The 17,132-nt window shown below is 36.6% G+C and overlaps 1 protein-coding gene across 1 annotated transcript in view; it reads right to left on the minus strand.

Moving 5' to 3' along the window:
• Positions 1 to 3,879: 3,879 nt before the first annotated feature.
• LOC106880839 (uncharacterized) overlaps positions 3,880 to 17,132 on the minus strand; it is a 47,096-nt gene continuing 33,843 nt past the window's right edge. The window contains exons 3-4 of the mRNA XM_014930970.2: positions 9,055 to 9,142; positions 3,880 to 4,794 (exon numbers count right to left, since the gene is read on the minus strand). Coding sequence (XP_014786456.1) covers positions 4,600 to 4,794; positions 9,055 to 9,142 — 283 coding nt within the window. The 3' untranslated portion in view covers positions 3,880 to 4,599. The remainder of the gene's footprint in view (positions 4,795 to 9,054; positions 9,143 to 17,132) is intronic.

The following is a 17,132-nucleotide window of genomic DNA, read 5'->3' on the forward strand; positions in this document are numbered from 1 at the left end:
ATTTGTCCAACTAAATTCTTTAAGGATGTACTGTATCATGGCTGTCCAATGACTGAAATGAAAGATATGCACACACATGCATGTAAATGGTAGTCGTGAAAGAGATTAGGATGTATATTTTTATTATTATTTTGCTATTTCTGTTAATTCTCTACTTCCCTTTTTGTTGCTTTCAACTATTACTCTATCATCATGGTGTTTATGTGAAGAGACATGGTTAGTCATTGTTCTCCCACACCACCACACACTCTTACCATCACCATCTTTACTGTTATCCTTTCACCAGTCAATCACCATTTTTCAAATCATTGTTGACTCCCCACCCACACACATCTTACTCATTCTTTCATCATCCTGTCTTCACCCAGCATGAAGCCACCTATCACTGTTTCTCTTCTATTACTCCCTCCTCAATAATCCAAATAACTATCTAATCTATTCATACTTATGCTCATACTCACTCTATTATGTCTACATTGAATAGATAACTTAGGAGTAGTAAGGTACCTTTAGTCATCAACCTCTCTATGCTGGTGTCACTAATTGATGCAGTTTGTAAAATGATTGATGAATGAACAGAGATGTGAGAACTCTTTAATCTTGCTGAGGCAAGACATCTCCTCTAGTGCTGGTGCTACAATAAAATGCACCTAGTCCACTGTAAAGGGATTGATGTTGGAAAGGGCATCCAACCAAATGACATGTATAAGTGAAATGTGGATGTCAATGCATCTAGGAAGGCAGAAACTCCAAATGAGAACTGATCCAGACTGTCACAACTTGTCCAACCCATGCCAGCATGGAAAATAGACATAAAATGATGTTAAAGATGATAGTAAGTGCAATGACTTACAACTTAAATTGATGAATTGTCAGAATTCTTCGTAAATGTTTATTAAGTGAACCTTTTTCATTAATGTTGTCAATGCACCTACTAAAAGCAAGAATGGTGAATAATGGAATTGAGAGAGCAGTTTCAGTTAGTGATTGATTGATTGATGTTCGATTGATTAAATAATGATCAATTTGACTAATGTTACCTCTACAATTTATAGCCTTCAACCAGTGTCATAAATCTATGCCAAATAAAAGTCAAGTTCATTAAGCATGTCTACGAGTGCAGAGATGGGCCAGGTGATTCATAAGTTTATGTAATCAAGTGGTTTTGGATTCAGTCTTGTGTGGCACCTTGAACAAATGTCTTCTACATAAGTAAACTTGTGAGTGGAATTGGATTGTTAACCTGAGGTTAATCTTGATAGAGCAAAACTTATGGTCAGAGGCTGTCCATCAGTGACCATGCCATCTGTTTTGGGTGTGTGACAGAATTACATTAACATATCTTTTCTCATTATAGATAATGTGATTTGTGAGAGATTTGACTGCGATTTGCAGCAGATCAGGTGCGAAAGTGAAATTGAGTAAATGGAAGCTGTACCACACCCTTGTTCGTGGGTAGATTTAATCCATCACCCTTACACCTACCACCACCTAATCATTGGATACATTCAGCAGAGTTCACCCTTATTGCATTCAGGGCATTCTAGTAAGCCCTGAAAAACAATACAGAAGTGGTGCCATGGATAGATGCTCTCCATTTTCTTCACAAAACTATAAGACAACAATTAGAAAACTAAAAGAAAAAAAAATTGTAACTACCATTTTTGCCAACAATCCTAATTGGCACAAAGTAACACATTTTGGGAAAGAATAAAAGTGATTGAATAACCCCCTTCTTGGATTTAGCATGGATTCTTTAAATTCTCCCTTTCTTTCTTTTATTATTTTTTTCAAAGAAAAACTTTCCTTCTTATGTTCTGGATATCAGAGATTTGGAATCTTAGAAACATACAAAGGAAAAATGTTTAAGAATAACCAGGGAAGATATTGTTGTGTGGCTGAGAAGTTTGCTTCACAACCAAGTTGTTTCAGGTTCAGTCCCATTGTGTGGCAACTTGGGTAATTACCTCCTACTATGGGTTTGTAAGTGGACTCAGTAGATAGAAATTGTGTGGAAGCCAGTCATATATATATATATATGTATGTATGTGTATATTATATATACATATATTATGAATTTGCTTAGGGATAGCGATACTAATAACCTGTTGTTAGAACTTATGCTTTAGAGTAAAGTTAGGTCAGTACAGAGCATAATATCAATTATTTAATGACAAAAGAACAGGAGTCACATGATCATTTTCATTAACAAAGTCTTTTGTCATTTACTAATTAAGACATATGTGTATGTGCATAAATATATATGAGTGTGTGTGTTTGTCTCCCACTGTTTCACAAATAGTGTAGGCTTGTTTATGCTCTCATAACTTAGTGATTTGGCAGAAAGACAGAACAAGTACAGGAGTCAATATGATTGACTAAAAATCCCCAACATGGTCACATCATTATGACTGAAGCAAGTGAAGGAAAATGTCTTTTTCTAATCAGAAACTGGTTAAGGTGAAAGGATTTAAAGCTGCAAAACACACACACACATATATATTGTATATATACACACACACAAAAATATATTTCATTTGCACTTTAATTACTAAATTTAGAAAGAATCATTATTTTTAGCTTGTCTGTGGATGACAGAATTGTGCTGGCTGTTTTGTTACAACTCTTTATTTTTTAATTTCAAATTCCACTAAGACCAATTTTGTCTTTCATCATTGATAAAATTATTAAAAAAAAACAAAAAACAATATTCTGAGGTTAATGAAGTTGACTTTTACCTATTTTTTTTCTTTAGAAATATACCATTTAAAAGAAAAAAAAAATTCATGTTTCTGGGTTTGATAAAACATGTACCAGTCATCTACTAGGGCTTTCTGTTTGGTTACTCCCTTCTCCAAAATATGTGACCTGGTGCCAATATTTTAAAATCATGATTACTACTAGTATTATTTAATGCTTTTGACAGAGTAATTTTCAGGGTAGTTTATTTTATCAACCTAGCAGAGTTGAAAGGTAAAGTTCAGCTAGGCAGGATTTGAACTCAGAAACCAGAACAAATACTGACAATTTATAAGTGATGCTGCTGGTTTTGGTAAAAAATAATTCTGAAAAACTTGGATACACGTGGGTAATTGTGTAAGGATGTGTATTTGTTGGATGGTGTAAATACTTGTAAATTTAAGTGTGTGTGTGTGTGTATGTATGTGTATATATATATCGATTTAAATAAGAGCTAAAATATGATCTATTGTAAAAAAAAAATGGATCATCTTTTAGCTCTTATTTAAATCGATATATATACAAAAATTCACATGTGAGTATTTTGCTACGTTTGATAACAGATACAATATTTTTACCAAATTTTGGTATAAATCTATAAATACATACATACATACATACATACACACACCAAAAGACCTTTTACATGTACATGCACACAGATATACGTGTATATTAAATACTTCATTATACGTGTCTATCTATACACGTGTAAATACACACATGCACACATTAACGAATCAATCACTGCACCACCCCACCCCACCCCCACTCAAAAACCCTCATCACTTTTTTTTCTGTTTATTGACTGTTGAACTTATCCTTTGCTTTTCTCACACACACACGCATTAAAAAATAACAAAAACAAGGAAGTGTGTGTGTGATTGTGTGTGTGTTTCAGAAACAATGTATTTTCTTATGCTTAGTTGTTATTGTTGGGGTGGGCTGGACTGGCTGAAAATTAAGAAGACAAAAAAAAAAATGAAAAAAAGTCAGTTGAAGATTTACCATCACAAAGTTGGAATTGGACAATTATTCATTTCTTGGAATTTCAAAACAAAAATAATATCTGTCTTTTTCTTTTACAGGTAGATGTGATGATAGTGTAGGAAAAGGAATAATAAAACAGCAACATGTAAGGAAAGTGTAAAAAGGATATTATTATTATTATTATTATTATTATCATTAATAATACCATGTTCTTTATTTCTCTTGTCCTCAATCAAGAATGACTTTTGTGGGTTTTTTTTTTTGAAAATATACAAAAAAAGTTTCACTTCTGAGCTTCTCCCTTCATTTTTCGGTGGGATAATTTTTGTTGCTTGTTTTTTTTAGTTTTTATGATAAAAAAGGAATTTTTTTTTTCCTCTCATTGAAGTAATCTGAAGTATGTATATCTGTATACATGTGTGTGTGTGTTTCTATATACATATACATATGAATGTATGTATAAATCTGTGTATGCATGTGCATATATATTTGTATATATACATAAAAGTATGTATAAATACATGTGTGTGATTGTATATATATACAGAAATCTATGAATGATTGTATGTGCGTGTGCATATGTATATATATATATATGTATCTGTATATACATTATTGCGACTACATGGGCCTAAAAACCATTAGCAAAAGTATAGGAAATGCTATCAAATCATCCTTGACTGCAGCTGTAGTTACACACACACACACACACACACACAAACATGCACACATATATACACACACACATATACATATGTATATATACATTTAAAAATATGACAGTTGAAGGACCCTACAGCAATTGTCTTTTTTTTTTTTTTTTTTGCTTTTCTGTTCCCCCCTTTTTTTTTTTATTAAATTCCATCATCATTATTCCAGCACCCTGGCATTTTTTACATTTCTCAAAGCATTGGTCTTTACAAAGTCTATCTCCCGATATTCACAAGAAGGAGGAGGTCCACTTGGGGTCTCAGCAGTGTCGTCAAGTCTTAAGTCCAAGTATTTCAACTCTCCGCAGTCGGGTTTACCTGGTGCTGGTAATATCTGACGCATTCCTTGTTTAGACTGAGAAAAAGAAAATATATGTTATCTATATATACAGAGAGAAAACTTTGATATTGAATACTTATGTAACAAGTTATGTGATTGAATGCATACAAGAGAGGAAAACTTTAAAAACACTTTATCTCTCATCAGATTGGAATATGTAAGTATGGTCAAAGGAGGACATAAAGCATCTATTTCAATGGAAAATTATGTGCTCAGGTGGCAGATGGTGGTATCTCTATTCAATCATAATTGGGGTTCAACTAACTAACTGCAATCTAACAAGAGAACATCTCTCTCATGTTTTTGACCATTAGGTCATGGTATACTTACACCACAATAGTCTCAAGATGCATCACAAGTCTTTGTGACAAATCAGAAAGTGCTAGGATATTCAGAAAACTGGGTTGTTCTTTAATGCACTGCACCAGTGTATGTATATTTATCATCATCATCCTTTAACATTCATTTTCCATGCTGGCATGGGCTAGATGGTTTGACCAGAGTTGGCAAGCTGGAGAGCTGCACCAGATTCCAGTGTGATTTGGTTTGGTTTCTACAGCTGGCACCTGAGCCAAATCCTTTGTAACAAAGTGCAATGCATGCATGCATCTGTTCTAAAATAATTTCAATTGTACTAGTTATATTTTTATTAAAAATCAAACTTTTACAACGACCTGATAGTGTGATCTAACACTTTTAGCACCTCCTCATTCAATGTGCCATGGATTGAAAAAGTTTGAAAATTGTAGTTTGACTAACTAGACATGTTAAGAAAGAACACATTAAATGATACAGTCTTAAATGTAGGTCTCTGAAAATGAAAATAACATAGGATAGTCATGGTTGGAATATCTTTGATTATTAGTTTGCTTAATCAGATTTGAATTGGCATTTTACAACAAATTATTTCTCTCTCATAAATTTATGTGGTGCTCTGTATATTCGAGTAAGAAATCCTTATTATAGAAGACAAACAATATCAATTATATCTAATTGTGTGGAATATACACACATAGTCTCTCTCTCTCTCTCTCTCTCTCTCGAGAGAGAGAGAGAGAGAGAGGGAGAGGGAGAGGGAGATAGAGAGAGAGAGAGAGATAGAGAGAGAGAGAGAGATAGAGAGAGGGAGAGGTAGAGAGAGAGAGAGGGATAGAGATATAGAGAGAGATAGAGATATAGAGAGAGAGAGAGGTAGAGATATATAGAGAGAGAGAGGTAGAGAGAGAGAGAGAGGTAGAGAGATAGAGAGAGGTAGAGATAGAGAGAGAGAGATAGAGAGATATAGATAGAGAGAGAGATATAGATATAGATAGAGAGAGGGAGAGAGAGATAGATATAGATAGAGAGAGGGAGAGAGAGATAGATATAGATAGAGAGAGGGAGAGAGAGATAGATATAGATAGAGAGAGGGAGAGAGAGATATATATAGAGAGAGAGGGAGAGAGAGATATATATAGAGAGAGGGAGGGAGAGATATATATAGAGAGAGGGAGGGAGAGATATATATAGAGAGAGGGAGAGAGAGATATATATAGAGAGAGATATATATATATAGAGAGAGGGAGAGAGAGATATATATATATATAGAGAGAGGGAGAGAGAGATATATATATATATAGAGAGAGGGAGAGAGAGATATATATAGAGAGAGGGAGAGAGATATATATATATATAGAGAGAGAGAGAGAGATATATATATATAGAGAGAGAGAGAGAGAGATATATATATATATATAGAGAGAGAGAGGTGTGTGTGCAGGCGTGGCTGTGTGGGAAAGAAGTTTGCTTGCCAGCCATGGGGGTCAGTCCTGCTGCATGACATCTTTGGGAAATGCATTCTACTGTAGTCCTGGGGCCAACCAAAGCTTTGTGAGTGGATTTGGTGAATGGAAACTGAAAGGAGCCCATTGACTAGATATGTATGTATTTGCATGTACCCTGTCTTATGTGTGACCATGAAGAAATATTGCCTTGCTCAGAAACAGTCGAGGTGAGGGTCGGTGACAAGAAAGGTATCCAGAAGTAGAAATATCTGCCTCAACAAATACCATCAAACTCATACAACCATGGAAACGTTGCTGTTAAATGATGATTTTATTTATATATATGAATTGCTGTGTGGTAAGAAACTTGCTTCCCAACCACATGGTTCCAGGTTCAGTTCCACTGTGTGGCACCTTGGGCAAGTATTTTCTACTATGGTCTCAGGCCGCCCAAAGCCTTGTGAGTGGATTTGGTAGATGGCAACTGAAAGAAGCCCGTTGTTTATATATATATACATACGTATATATATATGTATATATTTATGTGTGTGTGTGTGTGTCTCTGTTTGTCACCCCATCACAATTGGTATTGGTGTGCTTACATCTCCGTAACTTAGCAATTTGACAAAAAAGCCCGATAGAATAAGTACTATAGGCTTAAAAAGCAAGTCCTGGGGTCAATTTGTTCAACTAGAATGCATCAAGGCAGTGCTCCAGCATGGCTACAGTCAAATGGCAAACAAATAAAAGACTACAGACACACACACACAAGGTGTCCATAAAGTCCTTTTTAATGAAAGCTTGTAATTTATGTTTTGTCTTGTTCTGTGATGAGGTTCCAATTCAGAAGTTTTGGGGAGGAGAGGGTTACACCTTCATTATCCCATTACCTTTACTCTTACTCTCAAGTCTGTTCTGGCCTAGGAGGGCAGTACCTGTCAAGGGCCACACCTACAGGTCAAATTGCAGAAGATGGTCCTATGGTCAAGGCAAACAGGATGCAGAGGAGGGCTGATCCCTAGAAATGTGTCACATAGGCTCACTGATGTGTGGACATGCCCTGATGTCGTGTGAATCAGTCCCTTTGCCTACAGGTTAAGTAGGGCCTGTCTCTGAAAAGTAAACTCAGAAAAGCAGGAGACTATCAGTGTAAACATTAAATAAAATGGTAGAAAGCAACACCACTGCTGTATCTTTCCCAAGAAAATGTCTTGAATCTTCAGCTTTGACACAGAGACCCATGACTGCTGTAGGTATGGTGATAAGGAGAACAGAGCACCCTTTTCAGACCATCAGATTAAATAAAAGAGAGTAAGTAACAGTTGTAGCTTAGTAAATTACAAGTAATAAATACAACAGCAGAAATAAGTATGCATAAAAATTACAAGATGTATTTCCTGCTATGAGGAAATTCAAGAAAGGAAAGTTAACCCTCTTCCCACCATATTGCCAATTTCAGTATTAATTAAATTGGAACTCTAGAGAGTTGTTTCCCTTTCCAATGTTTGGTTGCTTTAAGTTTTGTTCAATAATGTGTACCTCACCTTGATAAAGATTATAGCCTTGAGTAATTAAAGTTATTGCGCTCACCAGACAAAGTGTGTGAGCACTCTATTATATAGAACAGTTTCTTATTTCTTTACTGCCCACAAGGGGCTACATACAGAGGGGACAAACAAGGACCATATATGTGTGTGCAGGTGTCTTTGTGTTTGTCATCCACCACTACTACCACCACTTGACTTGATGGACTTATTAACATCTAGTTAAACTGAGTGTTGTCTCTGCTGTGACAACAAACAGTGAAGGTTATGTGGAAACAACACAATTTATAGGTTAGGAATTATAAACAGTTTTCCAGTTATGGACAGACAGAGACAAATCTTGAAATTTCACCATAACAGATATCAATGATGTGTATTAAAGTCATCTCTACAAATTTTCTATAGAATTATAGCCGGCACTGATTTTGTTATGATGTTTTGTATCCAAGACATCTCAAAATCAGAGCTGGCTATAATTTCTATAAAAACTCTGTAGCATTGACCTTAACACGTGGTCTAAGAGCACTGCTAACTCAAATGTTTAATATACTTTTTAGCATATAATGGTTGCATAAAGAAATAATGTGTGTCTACAAGTCATCAAGATATCAATGAAAGATCATCCTTACCAAGGTTTTCCTTTAAAAGAAAAACATGAAGAAATCAAGGACCTGTTACCAACATCTGGTTGGTAATAGGTTTGTGTTTCATGGTCTGAGAGTTTTGCTCAGAAACAAAGGAATCATCAGAGAATTTGAACTGATGAGCCATGAGTATACTTTCTTCACATGATCATACTGAATCTGAGAATTCATATATATATATATATATATATATATATATATATATATATATATATATACATACACTCATGTGCAAGTATATTTATATGATATAAGAATAGTAGTTATACATGTGTGTTTATATGACATGAAAATAATAGTAGTGTGTGTGTGTGTGATACTCACCATTGTTATATCACCATCTTCATCAGAGGATGAAGAGCCATCTGCAATGGAGGCTTGCTTTTTTCGAGGTAATCTCGGCTGAGTGACTCTAGAATAGATAAAGAAAGAAAATAAATTATTTAAAAAAAACAAATAAAAAGAAAAAAGAATGAGTGAAAGAAAGCAACAAGAATTTTATGAAGAACATTTGTCTAAGTAACAAATCAAACTTCTAGACTCCTGCATATTTGCTGCAGATCATACAGATAGAGTTGGATACCCAAAGTTCATCAGTGGACCTTATGGAAACAAAATACATGAGGTCTGAAAATAAAGCATAAGAATAATAGTGGTGAGAAGTAATGAACTTGAGGAAGTGAAGAAGTACATTTACCTGGAATAAATAGAAAATATATGCCAAGACATGAACACTGGAATGTCACAATGTAAGAATAGTGTAGAAGCTGGACACGAAACTCGGCTTGCGAAGACCTGTTAGGGCAAGCGAAAGCGAAATCGGGATGGCACCTGTGCCCAGCGTCGCCTTCCTGGCACTTGTGCCGGTGGCACGTGTAAAGACATTAGAGCGAGATCGTTGCCAGTGCTGCTGGACTGGCTCCTGTGCAGGTGGCACATAAAATATACCATTTTGAGCGTGGCTGTTGCCAGTACCGCCTGACTGGCCTTTGTGCCGGTGGCACGTAAAAGCACCCACTACACTCTTGGAGTGGTTGGCGTTAGGAAGGGCATCCAGTTGTAGAAACTCTGCCAAATCAGATTGGAGCCTGGTGTAGCCATCTGGTTCACCAGTCCTCAGTCAAATCGTCCAACCCATGCTAGCATGGAAAGCGGACGTTAAACGATGATGATGATGATGATGATATCTGGACATGACCCTATGTGCTAATCTCTTCAATAACACAGCCCTACCTGTGCTCTTATATGCATGTGAAACATGGACTACTGCATAAAAATAAAAAAAACTAGCTCTGATACAACTGGCCATGGAAATATCCATGTTTGGAGTATTATTGTGGGAGTATATCAAAAATAAGAGAATTCAAGAACAGAGTGGAACAGATGATGTGATTGTGGAATACCAAATGCACAACCTCTGCTGGGTTGGGCATGTTGCAAAACTCCGAAACAACAGCTGGGCACATGCAATCATTTAGTGGTTTCTAAGAGATTTTTAAAGACCAATCACAAGACTTCCAAAATGATGGGAGGATGACACAGTAAAAGATATTGGGGCCCAAATGGAAGAAAATAAATACCAGGCTTAAGTATTGTGAGCGATTTGTTCATCTAAACCCTTCAAGGCAGTGCCCTAACATGGCCACAGTTGAAAGAATGAAACAGATAAAATATGAAAAATAAATGTGCTTTGTGAAAGTCACCAACAGCAAGCAGTGTTGTCACTCCTGTCAATAAAATTGTCTGCTTGCTTCATTCTTTGAAAGACATATGAAATAGGGAAACTCTTACTTCAAAAACAGATAATGGATAACAACAAAAAGGGCATCTTGGTTGTAAAATAATGCTCCAATAATATATCTGGTGAACCCATGCTAGCATGGAAAGAAAAGAATGCCATAAAACAGGAGGAGGAACTGTTTATTGTCACTATAAACTGGCCTTACTGGTTTTTATGAGTTATGAAAAGTTTCTTTAACCTTGACTTATATCCAACAACAGTAAACAGTGGTACCTAGCAGTTTTTAGTGCCTTTTGGGTAGCTCCCAGTTTATCTGAAGTCAATAGAGTATTAAGGATGTCTTGTGTGTGTGTGAGTAAAAGTCTCTCACAAAAAGGTGTAATGCGGTGACAAATAATAATGTGTGACTCAAGCTGGTGATTCTGTGTGTGTGTGTGTGTGTGTGTGTGTGTGTATTTATTTATATACTCACACACTTGTGTGTAGATATGTGTGTGTGAGTGAGTATGCATGTGTGTATACAAGCTGCTATATGTGCAAATGTAAGTGTATGCATATTATTTTCAGGGGCTGCTTTTCACCAAATTTTCCCAAGCTAGTGGTTTGGTTTATTCTTGTGACTAATATTTTATAGCTAAAACAAATATGCTTATGTGGTATCAAATTTAATGTGTATATGTCTAGTTTACTGTCTGGTGTGCCTGTGTATGTGTGTGCATATATGTATATACATGTGCGTGTGTGTGTGTGTGTGTGTGTGTGTGTGTGTGTGATGCTTAATGTTCACTAATTTATTCCTTCCAAATATTTCACTACATGCTCTGGCCATGACCACTGGACTTTGCCATACCTGGTCTATGTCAGAAAAACGAGTTCCATCTATTTGGTACAGGTTGTAATTTTTGTGGAAGGATGATGTCCTAGTATAGTATCACTGATAATTTTATGGAACCCTAGCTGAATAAAAAAACAAACTTGCTCCATCATCAGGATTTGAATTTTAGAATGTTTTGCTATTCACAGTTCTACTGATCACATCACTACCAATACTAATTTCCCGGTCAAAACATTTTCTAAATATTTTTGTTCTCATCTGTTTCTTCATATACATTATGGAGAAAAAAATATTATGTAGGCATTGTTTTTATGGTTGGATACCCTTCTTGTCACTAACCCTTATCTGTTTTTCAAGTAAGGGTTTTCTTATTTCATATGTCTTTGAAGGTCAAAAGCCAGCAGATGGTTGGTTGATAGGAGAAATGACAACACCACCACCACTTGTCGCTTGTGATTTTCAGAGAAGTGAAAATGTAAACAGACACAGACATACTCACAAAAACAAGCTTATTTCACATTCAGTCAATCAAATCCAATCACAAGGCTTTAATTAGCCTTGAGCTATAGGAGAAGACACTTGCCCAAAGCCCTCTGAAACCAAATGATTGGGAAGCAAGCATCTTAACTATTCAGTCATGCCTACACCTACAACAAACAATGCAAGAAATATATTAAACCAAAATGGAAAGCCACTGTATGGTAACTTGACTTCTGCTTGAAATCCACTCCACTTGTAGTGAAATTTTGAGGAAGGAGACTAGACAATTTCATTGACCCCAGTACTCGACTGATACTTATTTAACCACCCCTGAAAAGATGAAAGGCAAATTCGATGTAGACAGGATTTGAACTCAGAAAGCAAAGCCAGAAGAAAAACCATTAAGCATTTTGTCCAGCATATTAGTGATTCTGCAAGCTCACTACAGTAGTAGTAGTAGTAGTAGTGGTTGGTCCAGGGCTTCAATAAAAATAATTCTTTCTAATTTTGGCACAAGGCCAGCAATTTTGAGGGGATGGGGTTAGTCAATACCATCAATCCCAGTAATTACCTGATACTTTATTTTAACAACCCTGAAAGGATGAAAGTAAAATTTGGCCTTGACAGAATTGGAACTCGGAACACAAACACACATACAAGAGTGATAAAAGGTTTATAACATGCCAGATTTGTAAGTTTGATCCTCAGTGAAGTCATTTCAAACCCCTTTCTCTAAAGATGGATGATCCTTAACTCCATTGAAAACAGTGAATTGACTGAATTGCTAAAATATCAGAATACCATACAGTTCTCTGTGCTCTGAGTTCAAATCTTGCCAAAGTCAACTATGCCATTCTTCCCTTTGAGATTGGTGTTAATGTTTTGTTTGTATGTGTGTGTGTGTATGTGTGTGTAGAGACATAGAGAGATAAGGAGGAAAGAATGAAGGGAAGCAAAGATGTGTGACAGATATATATGATTGGATGCTGGTCCTAAGGAGTCCTTAATCTGGGTAAAAGTACTCCCTTAAAAGCCTTGTGAGCTCATAAAAAGGTAACAAGTGGGGGCAATGAATGTTTAAAGGATTATGATTTCTCTTAGAATATTTAAACCAAGTACAGTACATAGGTTTTAAACATATTTTCAAAACAACTCTTTATCAAGCTTACATATGAGTTAGATAGTTATCAGTGAGTAGAGAACATGACTGATGATGCATCAAGACCCAATAGGATTTCATTACATTATAATCTTCATTTTTTTTAGTAATTCATACAAAAGTTAACAAAGGGGTCACTAGAATATGCAAATATCTAAAGAGAGTATAGCTCTTGTTTAAGATAATCCGGTATTATGTAGAAAACCATGACATTCTGTAAAAGGTGGTGCAAAATGTTGATAACTGCTTGTATAAATTATTGAATCTCGTCTGAGTTCTCTCCTATTTTTTTGTTGTTATTTTAATGTGAGTGAGTGCTGAATGTAATGTCATCATAAACAGCACAATCATGACTAATCAAGAACAATCCCTCGTTTGTCATTAATAAACAATGTGGTTTGTCTACTTATCTTTAAGCAGATACTTTGACCGATCTTTCTTATGTTATTTTTAACATATCACTTCATTATCAGACAATTCACAGACAGTTCAAAAGAGATCAACAAAATTAGCAATAACGTCAACATTGTTTTGTTTTTTCTTTTAACATCCGTTTTCCATGCTTTTTCAGACAGGTTTTAAGGGTAATGTCTGACAACCAAATGCCCTCCCTACAGCTAAATATTTTAGTTGCCTCTACAAGGACATAGTGTATCTATTTTTAAACCAAGATACACAAGGAAATAGCTGCGAAGAGGCACTGCCATTTGGTGGTGTTCATACTTGGTGCTAAACTATAAGTTAGTCTTCTTCCTTCTCCACTGCTTTACAGGTTAATTAGCATTCCAGTTATAGCCAACCATCTTAATTTCTCATGCATAATATTTCTAGACTTAAATTTCCAATATGTTTCAGTATGGTTATCAGAGAAGATAGCGTTTGTATGTGGAAGATGCACAGGAGTCATAAAAACTACAGATCAATTTTCTCAAATGCCCTGGAGGCTCTTTAGAGGTAGTGGATAATTTTTGCTACCTCGGGGATCTAATTAACTGTGAGGGAGGATGCACAGACAGTGTAATCACTAGAATAAGAATAGGATACAGAAAATTTTGAGAACTTTTACCTCTGTTGGCAACCAAAGGGTCTCTCTCTCTCTCTCCATAAGAAAAGAAGATTGTATGATACATGTATATGACCAGCAATGCTACGTGGTAGTGAGACTAGTTCTGTAGTCAGCCAACAGATGGCAGCATACCATTGCGTGCACAGTGAGAACTCGCAGTGACCTTCATGAGACAGTGTGCTGAGTGACATTACTGTGTTTACTTCACAACTTACGAAATTTGTAGTTTTGTCATCACATGTAGCCATAGCCTGTAATTTTGTCATGGACAAGAATAAACAGCCAATGTGAAATTTTACGTTAAACTTAGGAAGTCTTGCTACAGGGATATTGAGCATGCTTTGGCAAGCTTACAGCGATGAGGCAATGGATCGTACACAATGTTTCAAGTGGCACAGGAACTTCAAAAGTGGAAGAACATCCCTGGAAGACAATGAATGATCTGGAAAACCTGCCATGAGCATCACCACCAGAAATGTGGTATCATACATTGAGAATTCATTCCCAAGGGCCAGACCATCAATCAAGAGTTCTACTACGACATTTTGAAGCATTTGACAGGACATTCACTGAAAGCGACTGGATCTGTGGGGTGCAAAGAACTGGATTCTTCACTGAGATCTCCTCACTCATCAGTTTCTCACCAAAAACAACATGATATCACTCCTGCACCTGCCTTATTCACCTGATTCAGCACTTATGGATTGCCATTTCTTCCTCCAAGATGAAAACGCAGCTCAAAAGTTGCCGTTTTAACACTGTTGTTGAGATCCAGAGCAAACTGCAGAATGTCCTTGACTTACTTATGGAAAACAATTTCCAGGCTGGATTCCAAAAGTGGTAGGAATGCTGAGACTGGTGTATTGCTGTGCAAGATGACTATTTTTAGGGAACAGATGTTAAAACTTAGGAAAATAAGTTATTTTTATAAAACATAACTAGTCCGGGAACCTTTTAATCCCACCTTGTACATGTATGACAAAGAGCTAGTGTTTAGAAAGGAAAAGTTGGGCATAAGAGAAATTAGATGCAGTGTGCAAGAGAGAGGACTATGCTGGTTTGGTCATGTGATAAATATGGATGAAGACAGTTGCATACAGAAGTGCCAATCACTTAAAGTGAATGGAACTTGTGGAAGAAGGAAACCCAGGTAGACATGGGACAAAGTACTGAAAGCCAATCTCAAGACATTGAGCCTTATGAAGATGACGACCAAGAACTGATATCTGGCACATTGCTGTACTCAAGAAGATCTATCCGCCACAGCAGAATTGCTACTTGTCTTACAAGTTACTTGGTGAACCTGACAGTACTGGTGCCATGTTAAAAGTACCAAGTACACTCTTTGAAGTGGTTGGTGTTAGGAAGGGCGTCCCACCATAGAAACCATGCCAGAACAGACAATGGTGCCAGCATGGAAAAACGGACACTGAATAATAATCATGATGATGCTTCATTTCCTGATTTTGAGATGGTTTGCTGGTGGTAGCTGAAGAGAGAGAGACATAGTTGCTACTGCTAACATACTAAGTGACCAGGTGAAGAGGTGCAAATAGCCCCAGACACATCAACACCTTTCAAAACAGCGATATCAATTCCGTTCTAATAATATTTTCCTTTATTTCAACCCAGACAAACAAAAAAACTCACACCCTCCAAAGTTTCTCAACCTGATAGAAATGCCATTTTCTGTTTTAGCTATTTGTAGTGCAGGCATTGGGTCTATTTTGCATTCACACATATTGATGTGACCAAGATGTTGCTGCTATCAATATATCAATGTCTAACTCCAGTTGTTTTAAGACCCTGAAGGTCCCATTTTCCATCACATGACCTGAATGCTTGCTAAACAGAGGACAGTCCACTAAAGGCATCCAAGAGCCAGGTTCTGGTGCTAAACTGGGCTATGGACTAAGTAGGCCAAGGCAGAATTTGAACTCAGAATGCAAACAACTGGAAGAGAAATAAGGTACCCTGTCAGATGCTCCAATATTTCTGTCATACCTTTAACCTGGAATTTATAATTTATTTACTGATCCCCAAAAGGACGAAAGACACAGTTCACCTCACTAGGATTTGAATTCAGAATGCAGGAGTTGGCTGGAACAAATGCCACAAGACATTATATCTAATTTTTAATAACTCTGCCAATACACCACTTTGCTTGACCTGTTAGAAATAACAACCAAATATCCCTCAAATCATAACTTAAAAGACACATTAAATGTAGTAGTTCTACATTCACTATATCAGAAAAAGATAATACAGGATAATCATGGCTGGAATGTCTTTAATCATAGCACTGGTCAATTAAGGTTGAGCTGAGGCCACAACTACCACCACCACCATCTCATTAGTCTTATATTCAGTAATTGCCGTAATGGTTCACGAGAAAAATTTATGACATCAGTCCCACAAGTCTTGGAGCACCTGAAAAGGCTATGAGCAGAGCCCCTTCTTCCAGGCCAAGGCTATGAATAGAGTCCCTTCTTCCAGGCCAAGGCTATAAACAGAGTCCCTTCCTCCAGGCCAAAAGGTTATGAGCAGAGCCCCTTCATCCAGGAATAGGCTATAAACAGAGTCCCTTCCTCCAGGCCAAAAGGCTATGAGCAGAGCTCCTTCCTTCATACCAAGGCTATGGGCACATCTCTCTTCCTCCAGACCACACTTCCAGTGATGAAGGGAAGCAGGGTCAACTTGACCCATCATTTCTTTGGGTAGAGAAAAGGGAGTTCTGAGCAATGAAACAAATACCAGTAACGTATTGTGGTTGTTTAAATAAATGACTATGCCACCACTGCCCCTGTTACTACTACTAATTTTCAACCAACGTGAGAAAACGTTTTCTTCATTTTATGTTACTTTTAAATATTTTTACACACCAGCAAGACCTTCCCCTACATCCTTGTTCTGCTGTACAACCAATGAACATCGAGTTTCTTTATCTTTTGTGTTCTTTCTTTTCTTGTTTGTTTTTTAAGCTATCTATGTTGTCAAGAGAAACGTTGTGAAGATGCATGGCTCAGTGGTTAAAGTGGCAGGCTCACAATCAGAGATTTAAGTGTTAGTTAACAAACAAAAAAAAAAGAAGAGATTACAGGCTCCCAAATTCCCATTAAGC

This window comes from Octopus bimaculoides, chromosome 13, assembly GCF_001194135.2.
Source record: "Octopus bimaculoides isolate UCB-OBI-ISO-001 chromosome 13, ASM119413v2, whole genome shotgun sequence".
NCBI lineage: Eukaryota > Metazoa > Mollusca > Cephalopoda > Octopoda > Octopodidae > Octopus > Octopus bimaculoides.